The 22,596-nt window shown below is 41.7% G+C and overlaps 1 protein-coding gene across 1 annotated transcript in view; it reads right to left on the bottom strand.

Moving 5' to 3' along the window:
- Positions 1–15,088: 15,088 nt before the first annotated feature.
- Positions 15,089–22,596, bottom strand: part of LOC126475091 (protein lava lamp-like) — a 177,497-nt gene continuing 169,989 nt past the window's right edge. Inside the window, exon 13 of the mRNA XM_050102662.1 lies at positions 15,089–15,621. Within this exon, the coding sequence (XP_049958619.1) occupies positions 15,597–15,621 (25 nt within the window). The 3' untranslated portion in view covers positions 15,089–15,596. The remainder of the gene's footprint in view (positions 15,622–22,596) is intronic.

Below are 22,596 nucleotides of genomic sequence, written 5' to 3'. Positions count from 1 at the left end.
GAACCAGTATTTATCAATTATAACATCCAAATAATAATTCCTATTCATAAATTTTAGCTTGAAATATAACATATTGTGTATAAAATTTTATGAAATTTTTCAGAAAAGCAGCTGAGATAATACTGATCTGTCCAAAATTTAAAAAAAATATTACTGGTGTTGACTATTACTGTTGAGGAATAGTAATGCTAGAGGACGATGTTCCGTTACAATATCCCTCTCACATAATATGGAAACAATGCGTTTAAAATATTTTTTGACCTACTATAAGATTTACCAAACGGTGTACAAAATGATGCCAAGAGATAGAATACAGATGTATAGAAGTATCTGATACGTAATATATTACAGAAAATGTAAGAAAAATATCTACCATACAGGTCATAATCTATACATACATGAGGACATGGCATTCAGATTTTCAGATCGGAGGAACATGTCTCAGGACTAATGACACAAAGTCAAACTACATCATTACAACACTAAACTATAGACATAAGTGCAGAGACAATGTATATTACTAGAATTACAAATTGCATGTTTATATGTATAAAGTCACACCTTCAAGATTATCAAAAAAGAGGGAAAAAAATTTGGTGCCTAATGTACGATGAGTGAGCTGACCCGAAAAACTCACAACAATGGCTGAATTGATCTATATAATTTTGAAGATTGTTGTTGCAGAATTTTTGTTTCTACATTAATTTATTTTCTCAAATTTTAGTATATCACACATTAACAAAACTGAAATTATGTTGTTCACCCAAAATACAAAAATACTTCTGATCATATCAGAAGCATGCTTACTATTATTTCATTCTGCGGTAATAACATTATTCCAGATGGTTTACTATTGTTCTTGACAAATGAAATTCTATTGGCTTTGATCATTCTTTCATAAATGAATCCAGAAATAAACATAATAAACAGTAGTAGATTGTGTAATTAATAATAGAAATTTTAAGCGTGCCAAATGATTCATAATTTCAAATGTTTCTAAAAAAATAATTTTAACTGTACATTCAGAACTAGTATTTATCAGTTGTAACATTCAAAAAATAATTCCTATTCGTAAATTTTAGCTCAAAATATAACATATTGTGTGTAAAATGAAATGAAAATTTTCAGAAAAACGGCCGAGATAATACTGACCTGTCCAAAATTCGAAAATTGTTATTGGTATCGACTACTACTGTTGAGGAAGAGTAATGCTAGACCAGGATGTCCCGTTACACCAGTCAATGTTATTGTGATGCTGTACACCTTACCCCTGTGTATCTTTTTAGTGGTACATTTGGCTATTTCTTCATTTTCATGCACGACAGTGTGTGACCACACCAAATACAGATGTGGAGCAGCTCTTGGAATGAGAGAGTATTTGGTGAATGGACTGACATGCTCATTCCCACAAATTAAATCCCATTGGGTACAAGTGTGACACACTGAGAAGATCTACGACAGCATGTCCTCGTGCATCAACAACCATCTACTGATGTAGGAATGGAATGCCCTACCATAAGAACACCTTACCATCCTTGCTGCCAGCATGGGAGCATGTTGTCATCCATGGTGATCACACACCATATTAACCCTTGTGTGGATATGCTGATTTTCATAATATGAGTGGGTGTGTGGTGTACTTTGTACATAGGTAAGAATAGCTGTCTTTATTGTACCTAGGTAAACATCCATGAGCAAAATCACAATTCATTCTTACTATTGTTATGAAACAATGAAAAAATAAACTTATATTATTTGTACTAAATCACTGTTTAATGAAACAATAATCAAATAAACTTTCATTGTATCAGTCAATTGCCACATGCAAGTGCTCTGCCACAGTAATGACCCACTTTGAGCACTAAACAGCACAGCTGCATCAGATTCCAGCTAAATGCTTATCCAATTACTAATTATCTCATAGACAACTGCATCACTGTTGGACTGTGCTGCTGGCTTGGAATCTGGGGCACTTTCTTGCATGAATCAGAGTTTTTCTCATCTAGGTCACTGTTTAGTTTATATTACTGCTGCTCACTTGGGGGCAGGTTGTGAATCGTGCTTGGGTAGCTCAGTTGGTAGAGCAATTGCCCGCGAAAGGCAAAGGTCCTGAGTTCAAGTCTTGGTCCAGCACGCAGTTTTAATCTGCCAGTAAGTTTCAAATCAGCGCAACTCCACTGCAGAGTGAAAATCTCATTGTAGTGTTTTTCTTCAGTTTAGGGTTTTACGTAGCTATTGGATGCCTCCTTGTGCCTCCCCCACAGAAGAACCACAAAAGTGCCCCACTTGTGACAGGATACTTTCCGGAACTGGACCAGACTCTGAATGTGGCTCTCCAGCAGGGATACGACTTCCTCAAATCCTGCCCTGAAATGAGATCCATCCTTCATGAAATCCTCTCCACTCCACCAAGAGTGTCTTTCCGCCGTCCACCTAACCTTCGTAACCTCTTAGTTGATCCCTATGAAATCCCCAAACCACCTTCCCTACTCTCTGGCTCCTACCCTTGTAACCGCCCCCGGTGTAAAACCTGTCCCATGTACCCTCCCACCACCACCTATTCCAGTCCTGTAACCCGGAAGGTGTACACGATCAAAGGCAGAGCCACATGTGAAAGCACCCACGTGATCTACCAACTGACCTGCCTACACTGTGATGCATTCTATGTGGGAATGACCAGCAACAAACTGTCCATTCGCATGAATGGACACAGGCAGACAGTGTTTGTTGGTAATGAGGATCACCCTGTGGCTAAACATGCCTTAGTGCACGGCCAGCACATCTTGGCGCAGTGTTACACCGTCCGGGTTATCTGGATACTTCCCACTAACACCAACCTATCCGAACTCCGGAGATGGGAACTTGCTCTTCAATATACCCTCTCTTCCCGTTATCCACCAGGCCTCAATCTCCGCTAATTTCAAGTTGCCGCCACTCATACCTCACCTGTCATTCAACAACATCTTTGCCTCTGCACTTCTGCCTCGACTGACATCTCTGCCCAAAGTCTTTGTCTTTAAATATGTCTGCTTGTGTCTGTATATGTGTGGATGGATATGTGTGTGTGTGCGAGTGTATACCCGTCCTTTTTTCCCCCTAAGGTACGTCTTTCCGCTCCCGGGATTGGAATGACTCCTTACCCTCTCCCTTAAAACCCACCTCCTTTCGTCTTTCCCTCTCCTTCCCTCTTTCCTGATGAGGCAACAGTTTGTTGCGAAAGCTTGAATTTTGTGTGTATGTATGTGTCTGTTTGTGTTTCTATCGACCTGCCAGCGCTTTCGTATGGTAAGTCACATCATCTTTGTTTTTAAATATATTTTTCCCGCGTGGAATGTTTCCCTCTATTATATTAATAATAATAATAATAATAAATTGACAATAACCTTTGTGAATTTCCAATTATAAAAATGCAACAGAAGTTACAAAAGGCAGAATAATTTCTTGGTAGTTTATGTATGAAATATGTGTGTGTGTGTGTGTGTGTGTGTGTGTGTGTGTGTGTGTGTGTGTGTGTGTGTGTGTGTGCGCACGCGCTCTTTAATCCCACCTGTAATTGGGCTTCTGTGTCTCACACTTACCTCTTTCAGTTTACTTAATGTGTCTATCAATTCCAGATAGCCAAGTAACAATGATGTTTTACTTAATTGTTTCACCAGTAATTTTTCTCTTATATTAAGTGATAATACACTCTGGTAAAAACTATTTCTTATTTTATATATGTCATGCGGCACTACAGTATTCTCACAACAACTCCATATCAGTTTAAATTCAGGCAACAAGGAGTGAGCGGCCAACATGGAAAGAACATGTTTTTGCTCACTGTGGCTGACAGCAGTTAAATGGGCTGCTGACAATGCCCTTCAATGGATTACACATGTAAACTGCTGTGCTCATAAACTGGGAGTGAACTAACTCTTTGGCAGTAATGGACGATTCATGTGTGATGTTGCTAGCTACATAAATTAACTCGACAATGTGTACCAGTACACAACAGTAACATTACTTATTTAAAGGCAAGTTAAAGATTCTTTTGCGAACTCACATTGTATGATTATTATTTGTCAGCACTTATTTCTTTACAACTTCATTAACTAATGCAGCTGCCTGTGGGGCCCAGTTCAGTAAATTAATATATCAGTACATCTTTTTAGTTATAAATTATTTTATGTCATTTCTTAAGAAAAATGACTTTCTTATTCATAAAATAAAATAAAATAAATGAAAGCAAAATAAACAGTCTCCAGTAGTTGCAGTTTTTCACAGTACAAAAACATGAAATGATATGACTACTTTATGTTAATATGTAAAGGAGTCATTGTGGAATTCGGTATTCTGATAAAACACATTGATCATCTTAAAAGGAGCTGCACCAAGAAGGACAAGGCAGACTGCGGTCATGATTGACAGACAGGTAGACGTGCCCCACACACAAAATGATTACATTTTCACCTCTGAAGGACCAATATTTATTGGACTACAAGGCCACAAAATGTACATGTTAGTATGCCGCTGCGCCCCCAAAGTAGTGAATATATGCGGCCCGATGTTGTGGGATGGAGTTGTACAGTTTGCAGATGTAGTCCTGCAATACTTCACGTCATGCCACTTGCACCTGAGTGCACAGTTTCTGGAGATTGGTGAGAAGAGGCGGAGTCCTGATGACATATTCCATGGCACCCCACTCAATCTCAATCGGGGAGAGATTGGGCGATGTGGCTGGCCTTGGTAGTGTATCCACAGCTGCAAGTCATGCTCAGAAGCTGGCAGCAGTGCAAGAATGTACACTGGTCTGTTGAAATAGGGCATATGTGTGGGCATTCACCAACAGTAGAGCTACCAGTTGCAGGACTTCTTCCACATATGGTGTGGCTGTCACGGAGTCCATTAGGAACATTAATTGTAAAAGGGTACCATAGGTTTTCTCTCCCCACACTATCACACCAGGCTAGTGGGACATAAGGTCATAAACTGCACTTCGTGGCACCCTCCACTGTGCTTCCAGATAAGGACCCTGTGACAGCTGCCTCCATACCAGAAGTAGAACTTGTCACTAAAGATGACCAACTGCCAGTCTGTACAGCCCAATGTGTCTCATTGCTGACACCAGGCAAGTTGGGCATAATACTGCAGGAGCATGAGTCACATGCATCGGAATGGTCAGTGTGTGACGAGTCCTACATCAAGTAACAGCCTGTCAATGGCACTAACACTTATAGGATGTTGCATAGAAGGCAGGTCAGCCCACTGAATTGGATCATTTCATATGTAGCAGACCATCTATCTGTCCTCTCTCCTTGTGGTGCATATTAGACATCCACATCCTACATGGTGTGTGTGCATGTCTTTCTGTATCCATTGCCACTAGCAATGGGCAATGGCTGGTGTGGTGTGGTGTGCAATATGATAATGGGACCTCCGAGCCTTCACTGCCCCATGATGTGCACCTCTGAAACTCATCGTGCTGGACAACCTGCTATCGAATGTATTGCTTGGGCACAGCGCACATTCAAGTAAGGCTCTAGTGAGGGTACACACTGTCGTAAAACTGGCTGGCAAGGCTCTCTTATATTAACCTATGGGCACAATGTCACAGAGCTGTCCACGATTACAGAGTGTGCAGCCGACCAAGCAAATGTATTCACTGGCACAGACGATGTGCAATATACTCACCCAATCTGCAGGGGACCAATCAGTAGCACAGCTGATGGTATGCAACATATCCACCCAGTCTGCAGGGAACGTCTGGTCCTCCTGGATGCAGTGGGGATGATCAGTGTATGTTACATCTACTCATGATCATATGAATACATAAATTGAAGGATACTGAAGACTTGGCAAGGAATGGCTGGTAGCTGCTAATTTGTAGAAACAGTAAATTAATCAAAGGAGGGGAGCATTATAGTAATGTGTAGGAAGTTGTCTTTTAGGGGGTGGGGGTGGGACTGACAGGAGAAAGGACAGAGAGAAATTAATTTAATAGCAGTTACTTCAGAATGATACTGTCCATCTTATGACTGCTGGAGTACAAAGTTCTGGAGATATGCAAAAGATGAGAATAAGGAAGAATCCTTCAGACCTCTTGAAAAAGCTTCTCTCATAAAAAGTTGGTCATTTGTTAGTAATTATGCATTCATATGCATAAAGAAGTGGTTGGTTCGCAATGTTACGTACTGGACCACATAGTATTGTAACAATATAATGAAAAGGAACCACCCGACATCTGTACCTGACCAGTGCCTGAAGCTCACTGTCCATAAACAATCAGTACAAATCAAATGTTTTAAAAATACTAACCTTTCTAAATATGGATTGTGCACTCTGTTCAGTAACTTGCATACTTTCTCTCTATTCAACAATGATTGCTATGCAATTAGTTTAACTACTGCCAGTACTATTCTATGTGGATTTATGATGAAACAGGACTATTAAATTCAAATTTTACTTTTCTGTCTGTCAGACTTTTTACACCACTGTGTAAGTGATCAAAGATTTTTAATGCAGCACTGTGCAATCCTTTTTTTTTCAGTAAAGACAATCTTAATGTGGAGTAATGAATGTCATTTTTCCATCTGGTACTGTAATTACATACCTCATTGTTCCTTTTTGTTGTGACTTGCCGATCTTTCAAAGTGCCGCCGCGCAGTTATGCGCGTCCTCTACATGTGGTGCTGTCTGCCAGCCATGCAGCAGCAGCGCCACCTAAGCGGCCAACCAGCCAGCGGCCGCTAGACTTAGACTCAGTTATGATTTGACTGTTAAAGTGTACACACGTCTTACTCTGTTTACTTGATATGTGACTTTCATGTATTGCGTATTCCTTGAAATATATTTGTTCAACTTGAAGTTATAACAAATGTCGATGATGATGGGATTTTTCTTTTCCATCATTGATGTTTTCATGGCTACTTTAGAGCAACTATTGCAAGGTCTCATAGAACAGCAAATGCTTCTCACAAATGCGATTCGTGATTTTGATGCGGCATCAAATGCGTTGTCGTCTCTACCTACTTTTCCTCCTTACGATGAGATGGCGGAAGGCTGGTCTGATTACGAAAAACGTCTTCGACAGCACTTCTTGGCATTTCATGTCGTGGACAAATAAACATGTAAGTCTCTGTTCCTTTCATGGATTTCACCTCAAATATATTGGTTGTTGTCGCAATTGGCTCCTTTGAAAGATCCTGCGTCTTTGTCCTTTGCTGAAATGTGCTCACTTCTGTCCGTCTATTTTCAAAAGCAAACGCATGTAGTAGCCTCTCGTGTTGCCTTTTATCGTTGTCAAAAACAACCGAATCAATACTATCACGCTTGGGCTGCTGAACTTCACGGCCTCAGTAGAAAGTGTCAATTTGTTACTGAAGTTCACAAAGAATCCTATGCCGATTCCAAGGTACGGGATGCTATTATCCGATCGGCACCCGACAAAGAAGTTAGGCAACGTGCCCTTCAGTTGGCAAATCCTTCTCGAGATGAAGTCCTATCCATTGCTCAGTCTTTTGAAATTTCTCGCGCCGCTGGAGCGCAAATAGAGGCATGGGGCGATGTCGGGGAAATAAAACCTCTGTGCGATGTTTACGAAGCGTGTGGTGTGCCCCTTCCGGCAGACGTGGCCGCAGTACGCTCCCCAGTGCAGCCTCGGCCTAACCGTAAACAAACCTCTAAGAAACTGCAGCAAAACCCACGGCAACTTCCTTCATGTCCGCGGTGTTTTACGAAACATTCAGGAGAAGATTGTCCACAACGTTGGGCCGTGTGTCACAAATGCAAAAAAAAAAAAAGGGTCATGTGTCATCCGTTTGCAAATCCGACCACATATATGATGTTCATGAACGTGACGCTGATTCTGATTCTGTGTTGTCTGTCAATTGTACTTCTTCCCTTTCAGGAAAGTTATTCCTCACTGTCCAAATACTTGGTCTAGATGTTCGCATGCAGGTGGATACTGGTTCTGCTGCCACTATCATCAATTCTCAGAATGAAGCTAATTTCTATCTGGCCACGGAGGTAAAAAGCATAATCACAGATACTTATCAGCTGTTAACCCTCACTGGCTGGCTCCTACAGAAGTGATGATTTGGTGTGGAATGTTGGTTTCTCGAACTGCTGAGCCTTTCTTCATTTAGGTTCACTATTAGCAACCTACTATCCACAGATGTTAGAACAACATGTGCTGCCACCACCTCTGTCTGAAGACGGGACACTTCCAACTTCCCTTCAGCAAGACTGTGCCCCATTTCATTATGAGCCCGCTGTCTGGGCATATTGGGTATATAGTTTCACCGGAGATAGATAGGTCCAGTGGAGTTGTCGCCACATTCCCCAGGATTAGATTTCTATCTCTGAGACATATGAAGACAATTGTGTATATGGTGAAGATTGGAAACCTTGCACTCCTCAGTGAGCAGATTTTTTATGCTTGTACTCACATTTTGGTACAAGTGTTAATCAAAGTCCATGAGGTATGGATGAAAAGGATAACAACATCACAAAGTGCCGTAGAACTCATGGATCATATTCTGTAGTGGTGTTCAAGAAGTCATCATAAGCCTCACGTCACTGCACAACGGTAGAAATAAATAGCTGTTTTATTGGTGTCCCTGCTTTTGAATCTGATAAGGAATGGTGATATATCAAAGTTCACACAGTCGGAATGCTGTTTTCTAGTCTAAGGAAAATTTCTATTATATCCAAGAATTAGAAATGAACCCATCTCATGTTATGATGTGGGTTGGCATGTCATAAAGATACAAGTACCTACCACATTTTGTGAAGGGTAGACGAATGGAAATTTTGATAGCAACAGGTATAACTGTGGTTAACACCTCAGCTTAAAGACAGGGAAATCATGGATCCTATGTCACTACAGCAGGATGGAGCTCCAGGCCACTTTGATATTAAGGTGCAAGAGTTCCTTGATTAATGATTTTGAGGTTGCTGGGAACAGCAGGCTTTAGCAACATCTCCCACCCCATTGAAATGGCCACTAAAAAGCTCAGACCTTACCACACCACACAACCTATTATGAGGAATAATCAAGCTCCATTTGGCTTAACGTTGTTACAATGCTAATGAAGAACTATGCCAGTTGATGAAGCCTTCTGAAACATAATTCCTGAATGCTCCACAAGATGTCAAGGAAGTTATGGAGATGCATAAATCACTGCATAGGGCATGACAGTTTACATACAGATCTGCTGGATAAGTAGTATTTATATGTAAGTATTCCAACATAAAATACTAGCTGACAAACCCAGCATTGCCTGGGTATACATTTTGCTAGTTTTCTATTAGAAACAAAAACAAAATAATGAACTGTGTAGTATAATATCATGGACAGTTTCTGTACGCTCAGCACAGCTGCTTTGTGTGCCTATAGCACAATTTCGTGAGTGTCTCTATGGCAATACCTCTTCATAGCTCTACAGGTCTATGGAAATGCCTCTTCATAGCTCTACAGACGGTGACTGTTTTTCCCTACAGTCATTTGTGCTTCGTACTTGAAAGCTTTCAAAAGCAATGCCACGTGTCGTGGATTACCTTAAGTTGACTTGACTGTAATAGTGTCTTAGTAGTACAAAATAAATGTATTAAAACATTATGCATGATGCAGAATTTTCTCACACATCTGTATATTTATGTCTTCATATCTCCTAAACTATGTCTCGTACAATGATATATTAGTGTAGGTACATGCAACAGCATATGTGGATAATATCTGCAAAATAAGTTGCAAGAAAAATTAGTAGCAAAGAAGTAATAAATTTGAATGTCATGGACAATAGAGCAGTTTTTCGTGCATCTCAGTGTTTATGATGTCATATCTCCTGAACTACACATGGTACCATGTTGTAATTTTGTAATAGCATTTAGTGACACCTATGGATACTGTCTGCAAAATTTATTGTGAATGGAGATCGTAGTACAAAGTAATAAATTTAAAAGTCATGACTGATGTGGCAGTTTTTCACACATCTCATTGTTAATGATGTCATGCCCCCTGAACTATGATGGGTAGGTAGTTCTTACTCCCAAAGCAATTGTTGCCAGACAGTAAGGGATGTGTGTGCCAAGTTTGGTTGAAATCGGTCAAGTGATTTAGGAGGAGATGTGAAAATATAAACAAATGCGCGCGCGCGTTCTTTTCATGCATTTCACCTCAAATGTATCGGTTGTTGTCGCAATTGGCTCCTTTGAAAGATCCTGCGTCTTTGTCCCTTGCTGAAATGTGCTCACTTCTGTCCGTCTATTTTCAAAAGCAAACGCATGTGGTAGCCTCTTGTGTTGCCTTTTATCGTTGTCAAATACAACCAAATCAATACTATCACGCTTGGGCTGCTGAATTTCATGGCCTCAATAGAAAGTGCCAATTTGTTATTGAAGTTCACAAAGAATCCTACGCCGATTCCATGGTACAGAATGCTATTATCCGATCGGCGCCCGACAAAGAAGTTAGGCAACGTGCCCTTCAGTTGGCAAATCCTACTCTAGATGAAGTCCTATCCATCACTCAGTCTTTTGAAATTTCTTGCGCCACTGGAGCGCAAATAGAGGCATGGGGCGACGTCGGGGAAATACAACCTTTGTGCGATGTTGACAAAGCGTGTGGCGTTTCTCCGCCGGCCGATGTCGCTGATGCTATTCCTTATGCTCAACTGGATTCCTTGTCGACGACATTTTCCTCCCTTTTTTCTACTGGGTTAGGCCGTGCAAACAACTTTGAAGCTCATATCATGCTCAAACCCACTGCTCGGCCTAAGTTTTTTTTGGGCTCAGCTCATTCCTGTGGCCCTTCGTGATCAGGTCAAACAGAAGCTGGATTGTCTCACTGCTTCAGGGGTCTTGCTTCCTGTCAATTCCAGTGAGTGGTCCTCTCCTGTCGTTGTCGTTGCTAAGCCAAATGGTGATATTCATCTCTGTGGCGATTTCAAAGCCACTGTAAATGCTCAATGGCTAATCGGCACTTACCCTATGCCTCGACCTGAAGAATTGTTCACTAAACTTGCTGGAGGCCAGTATTTTTCTAAACTTGACCTGTCAAAGGCTTATCATCAACTTCCTCACGACACTGCCTCCCGGCAGTTTCTGGTCCTTAACACGGCTTTCGGCCTCTATCAATACTAACAATTGCCATTCGGGGTTGCCAGTGCCCCTGCTCTCTTCCAGCAATTCTTGGAACAATTATTGCTCACTGTCCCTGGGTGTATAAATTACCAGGATGACATTGTTGCCACTGGCTCCACTACTGACGAACATCTTCAAAATCTCCGTACACTTTCTCATGTCTTACAGACTGCCGGTCTTAAGTGTAATCTTCAGAAATCAAAATTTTATCACGCATCTATCACGTGCTTGGGGTTTCAACTCTCTCGGGATGGTATTCGTCCGCTTCAGCAAACTGTCGCTGCGATCAATGCCCTTCCTCGCCCTACATCTGTTAAGGAACTGCAGGCCTTCTTGGGGAAAATAGCATACTATCACAAGTTTTTACCGTCTGCTGCTTCGGTGGCTCAGCCGCTGCATCGCCTGTTGCATAAAAACATGCCTTTTCACTGGTCCGCGTCATGCGATGCGGCTTTCCAGAGATTGAAGACTATGCTGAAACAGGCCCCGTGCCTGGCTACTTATCAACCTGGCCAACATCTTGTTCTTGCCACGGACGCCTCTCAATACGGGGTCGGTGCAGTCCTTGCGTACCGTTTTTCTGACGGTTCTGAACAACCCATTGCTTATGCCTACAAAACGCTCATGGATGTCCAACAAAAGTATTCTCAAATTGAAAATGAAGCTTTGGCTATTATTTATGCTCTTCATAAGTTTCGTGTTTTTCTCTATGGATCCAAGTTTCATCTTGTTACGGATCACAAACCACTTGTTTCCTTGTTTCATCCATCAACGTCACTTCCTGACAAGGCTGCACACCGCCTCCAGCGTTGGGCTCTTTACTTGTCTCGTTTCAATTATGAGATTCATTTCCGGCCGACGGCTCAACATGTGAATGCTGATGCACTGTCTTGCCTTCCCATGGGTCCTGATCTGGCATTCGATAGGGAACAAACTTTTGTGTTTCCACTTGGATGTTGCCGAGCAGCGGGTTGTGGACGGGTTCTCCATCACCGGGGACCGGCTGGCGGCTGCTACGGGTTCTGACCCTACACTCTCCCAGGTTTTATGCTGTATTCAGAAGGGTTGGCCAGATCGTCCATCCACTAAGACTTCCCATCCGTTGTGGAACTACTACGCTTTGCGTTACTGCCTCACGGATAGGGATGGTGTTATCCTCCTTTCCACTGACAATGCTTTGCCACGTGTTGTGGTACCTGCGTCTTTGTGTGCTTTGGTCTTGCGCCTCCTTCACCAAGGGCACTGGGGTGTCTCTCGCACAAAATCTCTGGCGCGCCGTCATGTGTACTGGCCCGGCATCGACTCTGAAATCGAACAAATGGTCGCTGCCTGCGGCCCTTGTGCGTCACAGGCGCTGCCCTGAAGTCATCTTTGTCACCGTGGCCTTCGCCTGAGAAGCCCTGGGAGCGTATTCATGCTGACTTCATGGGATCTCTTCTAGGTACTTATTGGCTTCTCATTATTGACACCTATTCTAACTTTCCTTTCATTGTCCGTTGCACGCTGCCTACCACCGCGGCAACCACCAATGCTCTAGCTCGCATTTTCTCTTTGGAAGGCCTTCCCTCTATTCTTGTTACTGATAATGGTCCGCAATTTGCCTCTTCCGATTTTGCGGATTTTTGTGCCCGTCACGGCGTCATGCATGTCAAGGCCCCTCCGTTCCACCCACAGTCAAACGGTGAGGCTGAATGATGGGCCGCACATTTAAGGCTCAGATGAGGAAACTCCTGACTTCTTCTGCTGCTGATGATGCGCTTCTCCAATTTCTGGCTTCTTACCGTTTCACCCCCATGGGCGACCATAGCCCGGCTGAGCTCTTACATGGCCGACAGCCCCGCACACTACTTCATCTTCTGCAGCCTTCCACGTGACGGCCGCGGGTGCCTTTGCTTGACTGGTTCACCGCCGCCAACCTTGTATGGATACGGGGATACGGCAGGCAGCCAAAATGGAGTCCTGGCCGCATCTTACGACACTGTGGCCGACGCCTGTATGAAATCCAGATGGACGCGGGTGTTGCAGTGCGTCATTCGGACCAGCTTCGGCCTCGTGTGCCGCCAACGCATGTTCCGGATGCCACTATACCACCTTTGGCTCTACCTGATGCTCGGGATACTGGAATCTCTCATTACTCACAACGCAGTCCTCTCACCATCATATCGGTGCCAGCACAAGAACTGACGCCACCAGGAGACGTGCCCATGCAGGAACTAGATGACCATCGTCTGTCGGAGCAACTCTACTCGCCTCCTTCTCCTACGGACGCGGATTCATCACCCATATCTCCTGTTATAACAACCGGACTTGCCGCAATGGGCAGATTGGTGCACGGGGGCCCAGCAGATTCGACCCCCACGTCTCCTGTCATCTTGACCCGTTATCATCGGGGACACTTCCGTCCGTACGGGAAGCCTCCTCCTCGAGACTTTACGGCCAGTTAAACAACGCCTATGGACATTAGCAATCTACAGGCCACCTCCATCAAGACCTGTGCAAAAATTCAAAGGGGGGGAAAAGTGTTGTGACTCGCCGATCTTTCAAAGTGCCGCCGCGCAGTGACACATGCCCCCTACATGCGGCGCTGTCTGCCAGCCATGCAGCAGCAGTGCCACCTAAGCAGCCGGTAGACTTGGACTCAGTTATGATATGACTGTTGAAGTGTACACACGTCTTACTCTGTTTACTTGATCTGTGACTTTCTTGTATTGCGTCTTCCTTGAAATATATTTGTTCAACTTGAAGTTATTACATAGACGTAACACAATTCAACTTTTGTATTAAGTCAGAAAGGTAACTTCAAAACTTCTAAAAAACTTATGCTTTCAATTTCACTGACCATTTATCAGTATCCTAAAAATATGACAATAAATTCTGCCAAGTTACACAGGGAAAAAGTGACTTAACCTTATATCCTGTTGTAATATGTCGTCTGATGCAAAGCACAATGGGATTTGCTGCTGAATCAGGTCCTTTATATTAATACTGAATAGCTTCTTTTAATAGTCTTCAAATAAAAGGTTCAATGATAATGTTTAACATGTAACGTCATAGTCATTCATAGTCATTATGAGAGTATTACTATGATGGAGGCAATAACTTTGTCGTGGCTGACGATTTGTACAAATTAAATAAAAAAATTATGGAAGCCAAAACAAAAATGAACAATGATCAGAACAGAAACCAAGTTCCACACATCCGCTTTCCTTTATTTTTTTAAAAAAAGTTCTCAACATGATAATTCAGACATTTTTCCCACCACTGGGGTCACCTCAGTCCTGTCAGTCACTAACGGTGCTTCAAAAATATGTACATGTGAACTAATATTGCACAGAAAACTGTTTCTGCTATTCAGTTTGAGCAACCTGCCACAAATCTCTTTTTCTCCCTCTTCCTACAGCCGCTGTGTAACCTCATCCTAGCACCTACATTAATATCTGTATCTTCCATTTAATATTTCATACCATTCATTTTAATTTATACCGTGTACATTATTTAATCAGTTTGAGCTACTATTCCAGAACGTATTCTTGTCTCATTTCACATTTCTTAGAATTCTGGTTCATATGCATGTAGTAACATGACTTGCAGAAACATTTCAAAATACCTATCTCCACAGGTTGCTTTTAAAGACAAATCTCATAATTTCAATGATGTTTTGAATACCATTCAACAATACCCATTCCTACACCAACCTTATTAGTACAGATATCTGAGCACAGCTGTTGATCTGTGAACAACATTTTTCTCCCAAAGAATAACACAAACTAATGCTAAATTTGAACAGTTTCTTGCTATTCATTGTTATCTTTTGATCCCTTTCACCACACATATTCTGTTTTCCTCTATGTATTTCTGTAATTACTTCTGTGAGTGAGAACTCATGACATACTTTGAATTCGTTTCATTTCATTGTCAATTCCTTCTATTCTAACTTTTACTATACTATGGTCAGTATTACCAGATGTTCAATTTCAATTACGTGTTTTATTCTAATGAACTTTGCACTTCACCTGGAACTGGGAGCAATGCCTCAAAAACCACATGAAACCTGTGGTCCTTTCCAGTGTTGTAAAGATAAAATAATCACAAATTAGTTGGTTTACTTATATACACATACATTCTCATATACAATATGTATTGGACAATATAAAGTAAAAAAAATGGTCCGACAATCAGTACATTAAAAATAAATTCAACTTTTTCTTTCAGTAAGCACTTGTTCCATACTCAGTATAGTCACTGGGATAAAACTGATATCACATAACAGTAATCATGTAGAAAAACCGCAACAACATGGAAGCACTCTACCAAATTGCTTATCACAGATGAATGAACTTGCTTCATGTTTATGGACTGCAGCAAAATAACAAAACTGCACTTGGCGTTTGTGAAATTTTAACCACATTAACCAATGTCACCAGGATGTCCAATTCCTTCAAAGTACTTCACTCACTGTTCAGTGATTTATCAGCTCATATATGCATCACCTTGGGTGTGCTGGAAACAGTAAAACAATGCAAATAATGATTCGTATGTTCTTTGATTTAGGGATATTCATATTTCTTAATACACAGAAATATAATTAATGAACAAACTAAATTATCTGTAAAACAATTACATGCATTTACTGTGAACTTCCTACAGTTAGGTTCTGAGCTTCTTAAAATTGCACTGAGCGCAGAAATCTATTAGAACCATTTTCAGAATGATGGTAAAAGTTCTACTGGAATCAAATGATAAATAAATGGACTAATAAATAATAATTACCATATTCTAATATAACAACACAAATAATAAGCTTTTGACAAAATAATTTAATTGGATAGATAAAAAATCTATTCACCAAGCAGCAGCAGAACGCACACATAAAAGAATAATTACAACTGTCTTTTTTGTATGTGTTCTGCCACTGCTTGGTGAGTAGATATTTTATCTATTCAATTAAATTAATTACCATCTTCTGTTACATATTGATTATGTGCTTAATTAGTGCACAAATAGCACAAAGTCAATATATCACTAACTGGCTAAAGTGATGTTGAGTCACAAACAATACATTTCAATTTCATGTAAACACAATAGAAATTCCAATTATAAATTTCTCTTACCCCACTCAGAAAACCATTAATGTTTTATTAATTTAAAAATAGAGAAAACAAGAGCAAGGTAAGTTTTAGACCGCTGTTTGTGGAATCTATGTCGATTGACAGAGAAGAGATATCTTGGTCTTGAAAAAGGTTCCCCATATAGCAACAGTTGATCATAGGTCACTGGACCAACTAAATGCTGCTTTTGATTGGAAGAAGCCACAGGCAGATGTGCACAGCTAAAGGCCTGCTGCTGCTGGTCAGTGGCTGGAATGAGCTCGCAGGTTCCACATTCCTATCCCATGCATCCGCTGCCTGATCCTCTTACCCATCAGCCACACTTCCCCAACTCTCCCTCCTGCTCCCTGCCTCCTTTCACCCCTCATTTACTGCACTTTACAAAACCCCTTATCCCAGTCAATCTGCAGTGTTGGCACAATTTAGTCTGCTAGAACAATTTTGCAGTACAGGTGTGTGTGTGTGTGTGTGTGTACTCAGTGAGTTGTTATCTTTAATCTTTAAATCATTTATACTCCATCAAGGACTTTCTATTACTATTATTTACACAACACTCTTGTTACCTATTTAAACTCCAAGACCTCACCCCAAGAGATTAATACCTAAAGTTAACACTACTCTGATGTTCTGCAATTTGTTTCTTTTTCAGATTTTCTCAGTGCGATTTATTAATAGTGTGATTCTGTGGGTTTTGACAAGCCATTGTTTCTATTTTACGTACAATAATTCGATGACTGGTACGGCCATCTTTTTCAGGTGTTGCATGTTTTGCTATTACATGCACTCGCTGGCTGACTCCGATGACTCTGGTAACTATTCTTTGTCTCACACTGCTATTTATAGCCAAGTTTGATTCCTGACATACATTACACTCTTTGATGCACTTTTCTTCTGCACAACTCACACTGATATTCTACGAAATACATATTCTACCATTGTTTTCAAACTCTGCTGGATGCGATGGTTGGCGAGATTTTAATAAATAGACTGCCGGGCCTCAAGCATTATTTAAACTGAAACTACCATTCCTATTTATTAGGTTTTCTGACACCCGCCTTGCATATAATCATGAAACTAGTATCATGATGCAAACACCTCGTTTCTGAGACAGCATAACTAAGGAGTCTGTTGAAATAAAGATGACAGAAAACCTAATAAACAAGGACAGTGATTTGACTCTAAATAATGCTTGGCAACCAGCACTCAGTTTATCAAAATCTCGTCAGCCATCACATCCAGCACAGTTGGCAGATGCTGAGAAAATATGCATTTCACAGAATGTCAGTGCGAGCTCTAAAACCCACAAGAGTATCAAAGGGCATAGTAGGCATCAGGAATAGAACTCTGCTATAAATAGCGATGTGAGACCAAGAATAGTTCACAGTCTGGTTGGAGTCTAGGCAGTGAGAACATGTAACAGCAAAACTCACAGCATCTTAAGAAGAAGAGTCGATCATCTTATTATTGTGCATAAATGGAAACAACATCTCCACAGAACACCCAGATGCACACTATTAATCTGTTTCCTGCTACACCTATAGCAGAAATTTGTAAAACATTACTTAAGATTCCAAACAATGGAAACTCCAGGTTCAAATTTCAACAATATTAGAAAAGTATACACCGCTACTCCCTGCAAAGATGACCCATTGAGTTGCAGACAGGCATAATGGAAAAACTGTTACACATTACAACTTTTGGCCAACGCCTTCTTCGAAAGAGGAAACACACACGCATTCACGCTAGCATGCACACCCTGGAGTGGGGCAGGGAAGGGGGAAGAGATAGCAGGGCACAAGTGTGGGTGAGAATAGTGCTGCCTGGTGGAGCATGCAGGGGCTAGATGGCAGCAGCCTGACAAGACTACCATGTGCAGGAGGTAGTGTGTTTGTGTGTGTGAGTGTGTGTGTGTGTGTGGGGGGGGGGGGGGGGGGGGATGGGATCTGGGAGGGGGGAGTGGAAAAGGAGAGGAGAAGAGAAGGGGAATGGATGGGCGCATGCATTTGTGGAGGGCACCCCCTGCCAATGTGCCAATGTAGCCGCCCGTCCATATCCCTCCCCCCTTCCTTTCTTGTCTCCTTTCTCTCCCCCCCCCCCCCCCCAAATTGACACGACAGTGTTGTCAGGTCACTATCTTCTCCCTGTGCACCCCACCAGACAGAGCACCTTCCCCACCCCCGCCCCCTTCTACATCCACCACTTTCCCGCCCCATTCTAGATTGCTATACAAATGACAATCGCATTCCAGTCAGACATGCCAGAGATAGTGGTCACTTATGCACGATGTGCACTTGCTTTGTGTGTGTGTGTGTGTGTGTGTGTGTGTGTGTGTGTGTGTGTGTGTGTTTGTGTGTTTGTGTGTTTCCGTTGCTGAAGGAGGCTTTGGCCAAAAGTTATAATGCGTAACAGTCTTTCTGTTGTGCCTGTCTGCAACTCAATGGCTCATCTTTACAGTGAGTAGCAATCTATTTTTTCTCCTAATACTGCTGATTTTCGAAAGATTCTTTTTGATATTAAAACAGCCTTTCTGTCACATTTTTTTCTGTATGCTAACTGAATAAAAATGTATAGATTTACTAGTTAGCACATCTTGAAAGTTGCCTTCATGTGTTGATTCTTGAACAAACTGCTCGAGATAAGTTAAAAAAAAAAAAAAAAACGGTTTATAACATTTACACAAGATTCTCTGCCTTGGCACCTATTTTATTTCCATGAGTCTTCAATTTACAGCTGTCAACTTTAAATCTACCTCTGTTGCCATAGATTAGTCAAGAGCTTTATGGAAGGTATTCTCCAAATTTTCTCTGAATTCTCCTGCCACTAAAGCTCATGAGGCAAGTGGTCTATAAAAGCATTTGATTATCATGTTTTACTCACCTTTGATGGTTACTTCCACCCAGACTTGTTTTGCTTCAGAATTTGTAATATCGTTGTGAGATACTACCCACTCCTTTATAGCAATAAATATGCCACCACTATTGATGATATATATTCCATCGAAACTGCACAAAAGAATAAGGGGGTCATTTTTTTTTGAAACCCCATCATTATTACCTGTTGTGACATAGGAGTATGAAATATGGATAACAGGTGCCTATGATCTTCCAGTGTAATGGTCCAAAACTGTGGAGCCCTCCAACATAATTATTAGGCTTGGGGACACATCATATGGCATGGTGTTGACACATGTGAAAAAAAGGCCAAAGCTCTGAAGTTCATGTCAAGTGTAAGGTGGGTTAATGATGTCAGATTGGCACCAAATTTCACAACAATTCTGCCAAATGCCACTGTGGAAATGTCACATGATTGGAAGGTCATCATCCTCCCATCCCCATCCAACCACAACTAAATCCTTCTCTTGAGACCTCTGTCAGAACCGCAGTGCCCAGAGTCGAATCATGCAGTTTACTTATGAGTGGCTAAAGAAAACATTTCACACACACACCAGTGCTTAGAAGTGACACAAGAAAGGCCTCAGAAGGTCACGTAAAGGACATCGATGAAACCACCCCTCCCCTTGGAGTGTCAATTTATACACATTTCACAGTCAAAAACGATAGTCTGCAGTATGATATGCAAGAGAATGTCGTTCTTCACAACCCTTGACATTGCTGACATCCACCAGATAATTAAACCCGCCTCTACAGACATTGTCGGGCTGCAACCCCTCCAGAATGTGATTAGACCCGCTTTAGAGTGCAACATAAACACAGTTTTTGCTCTGGTATACAGGGTGGTACCACTAGAGACCATTCACAACCATTTGACAAATTTTAATAATCTAAAGCAGTAAAGTGTTGTTTACGCTTTTTCAGCCCTCCTCTATTGCAAGCGCTGTGATGTGATCATGGAGAGGCGTGACACTGAAATAAAATGGCAAAGGGTCCCTCTAAGACCTCACAGTTCGATAACATGATCGGTGACAACCACCCACCATTGTTGTGCACTTAAAAAATGTACTTATACAGTGACAAACCCTGACAGGTTCAAAGGCTCCCCCTTTGACACTCCTCAGGTTCCGCATGCAAGCAAGCAGCAGCTAGAGCAGCACCGTAGTGCCATTCAGCTAAAGGGTGTCGAAGGGAGTCTGCCGATGGTACCGGCTGCATTGCTGAACTGGGGGTCTTAGGGGACCCTCTGCCATTTTATTCACGCACATGTCAATGTCACACCACCTCATGATGATGCCACAGAAGGACGCAAAACAAGAAGGCTGATAAAGCATAAATACCCTTTGCTACTCCAAATCAAGTTCAAATTTTGTCGAATGGTTTTGAATGGTCCCTACTGGTTCCACACTGTATACTAAAACTATGGTCACATTAAACTCCAAAATAGTCAGATTACTTTAAAGGGGTTGCAGCCCCACAATGTCCTTAGTGAAGGGTTGAATCTTCTGTGGAATGTCTGTAGGGTAAAAGATTGTCAAGAACGTCACTCTGCTGCACATTGCACTGGAAACTGTCATTTTTGACTGCAAAATGTATGTAAATGAATGCTCCAAAGGAAGGGGTTGTTTTGTTGGCACCCTTTTGCCACCAACTGTGGTCTTTTCATGGCAATTCTGAACAGCAGTGTGTGTGAAATGTTTTCCTCCACGACCTATAAAGAAATGCATAATTTCAATGCTGAGTGTTGTGATTCTGACTTCCATCGCAGAGGCATCAAGAGAAAGGGTGAGATGGGGTTAAGGGCTGGTATGAGGAACTTCCAATCACATGACACATCATGGCAGTGTTGAGCAAAATTGTGTGAAATTTGGTGTGAATATGACATCATTAACCCACCTTAAATCCCACATGATTTTTTTTTTTGCATGTATTGATACCTTGCTGTTTGAAGTGTTATCAAGGCCTAGAGTGATGACACACGACGTCACACTTTTGTACCATCTTGGAAGAAGGTTGTATGCACCTTTGAGCCCAAACTTCAAACTTCTGCATCGCAAAAGGGGAAATGATGGCGTGACCCTTTAATTCTTTGGCACAGTGTAGTTTCGGCCAGCTTTCTGTTCTTAGTACATAGTGGGCTTTATTACCACCAAGAAGAGAGGCTAATCAGGGTACTTCCATCATGCACACTCCTCCTGCAGTTATATAGTAGCACATTCATATTTTCTTTTTTGCTTTGGTATGACAAACGTTTTCCCCTGTTATTAAAGTGGCCGACTATGATAAGCAATTCATCGTCAAACCTTCAGAGGGGACCTCTAGCCTAAAGCTCTCCCATTTCCCAGCCACACATATTACATATTCTACTGCTCCAACAGCTACTTTTCGTGGTGTAATGATGTGTGACCGATGAGGGAGCTCCGTCAATTCTCTAGTCCATAGCAGAGGTAAACAAATCTGCATCCAAAACTGTCGCAGAATTGTCCGAGTCTGTTACTGAAGCACTTGAGTACAAACCGTAGAACCAAGATTGATTCTGGAAACAACATTGCAAATCGTGAGCAATGGTTCCACCTCTCCATCCAAGTAAGGACAGCCGTTTCGACCAACTCTGCCAGCCCTCTAAATAAATGAGAATGACCTCTGGACCCAGGCAACAGGCATCATTTATGTTGAGATGGGCTACGTCCAGTTCATTCAATAACAGCTGGCAGAACCTCTTTCAAATCTCAGACAAGACCCATCAAAAAATACACCAAGTACAGATATTTTCCCAAGGGGCTCCATTATTCGTCTAATGATGGAACTGTCAATGACTAGTACATCCACCCTATATGCTTATCTGGACATTTTTGGTAATTTGACCATAATTCCAACTGATGCATTCTGAGCTGGCTGAGTTGTGCTATCTTCAATGGATAGAACCTCATGTCCATTGCTAAGATGTAAAGGAACAGACATGTGGCCAATACCCACATCTGCCATCTGCCCAGGGATTTGTAAACTGGAATGTCCACTACCCTCTTTCAGGTGATGACTAATAAGCCAGCCACGCACACTGGAAGGTGCAGCAACATCAGGATCTCACAGGGATTCCAATGACATCACCACAGGTGCCCCAATATCACTGAAGCTCAGGGTAGCAGCTTGGAGTCTGTTGACTGTATTCAACACAGCTTTTAAATGTTTTAATTTTATTCATGAAGGTGATTTATTCAAAACTTGACCAGTTTTGGGGCTCTTATCCACTTTGAGGTAATTACATTCAGTTTCAAGATGAATGTATAAAGGCAAAACTGAATGTAACCACTTGAAGTGAAGTCAAGTTCTAAATACTGGGTGGTTATAATAAAAGGGCAGCTACTCACAGTGATCCAGTGTTCACTTTAATTATTGTATGGCAGTGAAACTTGTTAAATATTCTGATGCGTTAATGAAGAACCAATTTATGCTGAGAGGGTTTAAGTTTTAACCCC

The sequence above is a fragment of the Schistocerca serialis genome, chromosome 4 (genome assembly GCF_023864345.2).
Source record: "Schistocerca serialis cubense isolate TAMUIC-IGC-003099 chromosome 4, iqSchSeri2.2, whole genome shotgun sequence".
In the NCBI taxonomy this organism is placed as follows: Eukaryota; Metazoa; Arthropoda; class Insecta; order Orthoptera; family Acrididae; genus Schistocerca; species Schistocerca serialis.
The sequence above is the reverse complement of the archived record's forward strand: the minus strand, read 5'-3'. Positions and strand labels throughout refer to the sequence as shown.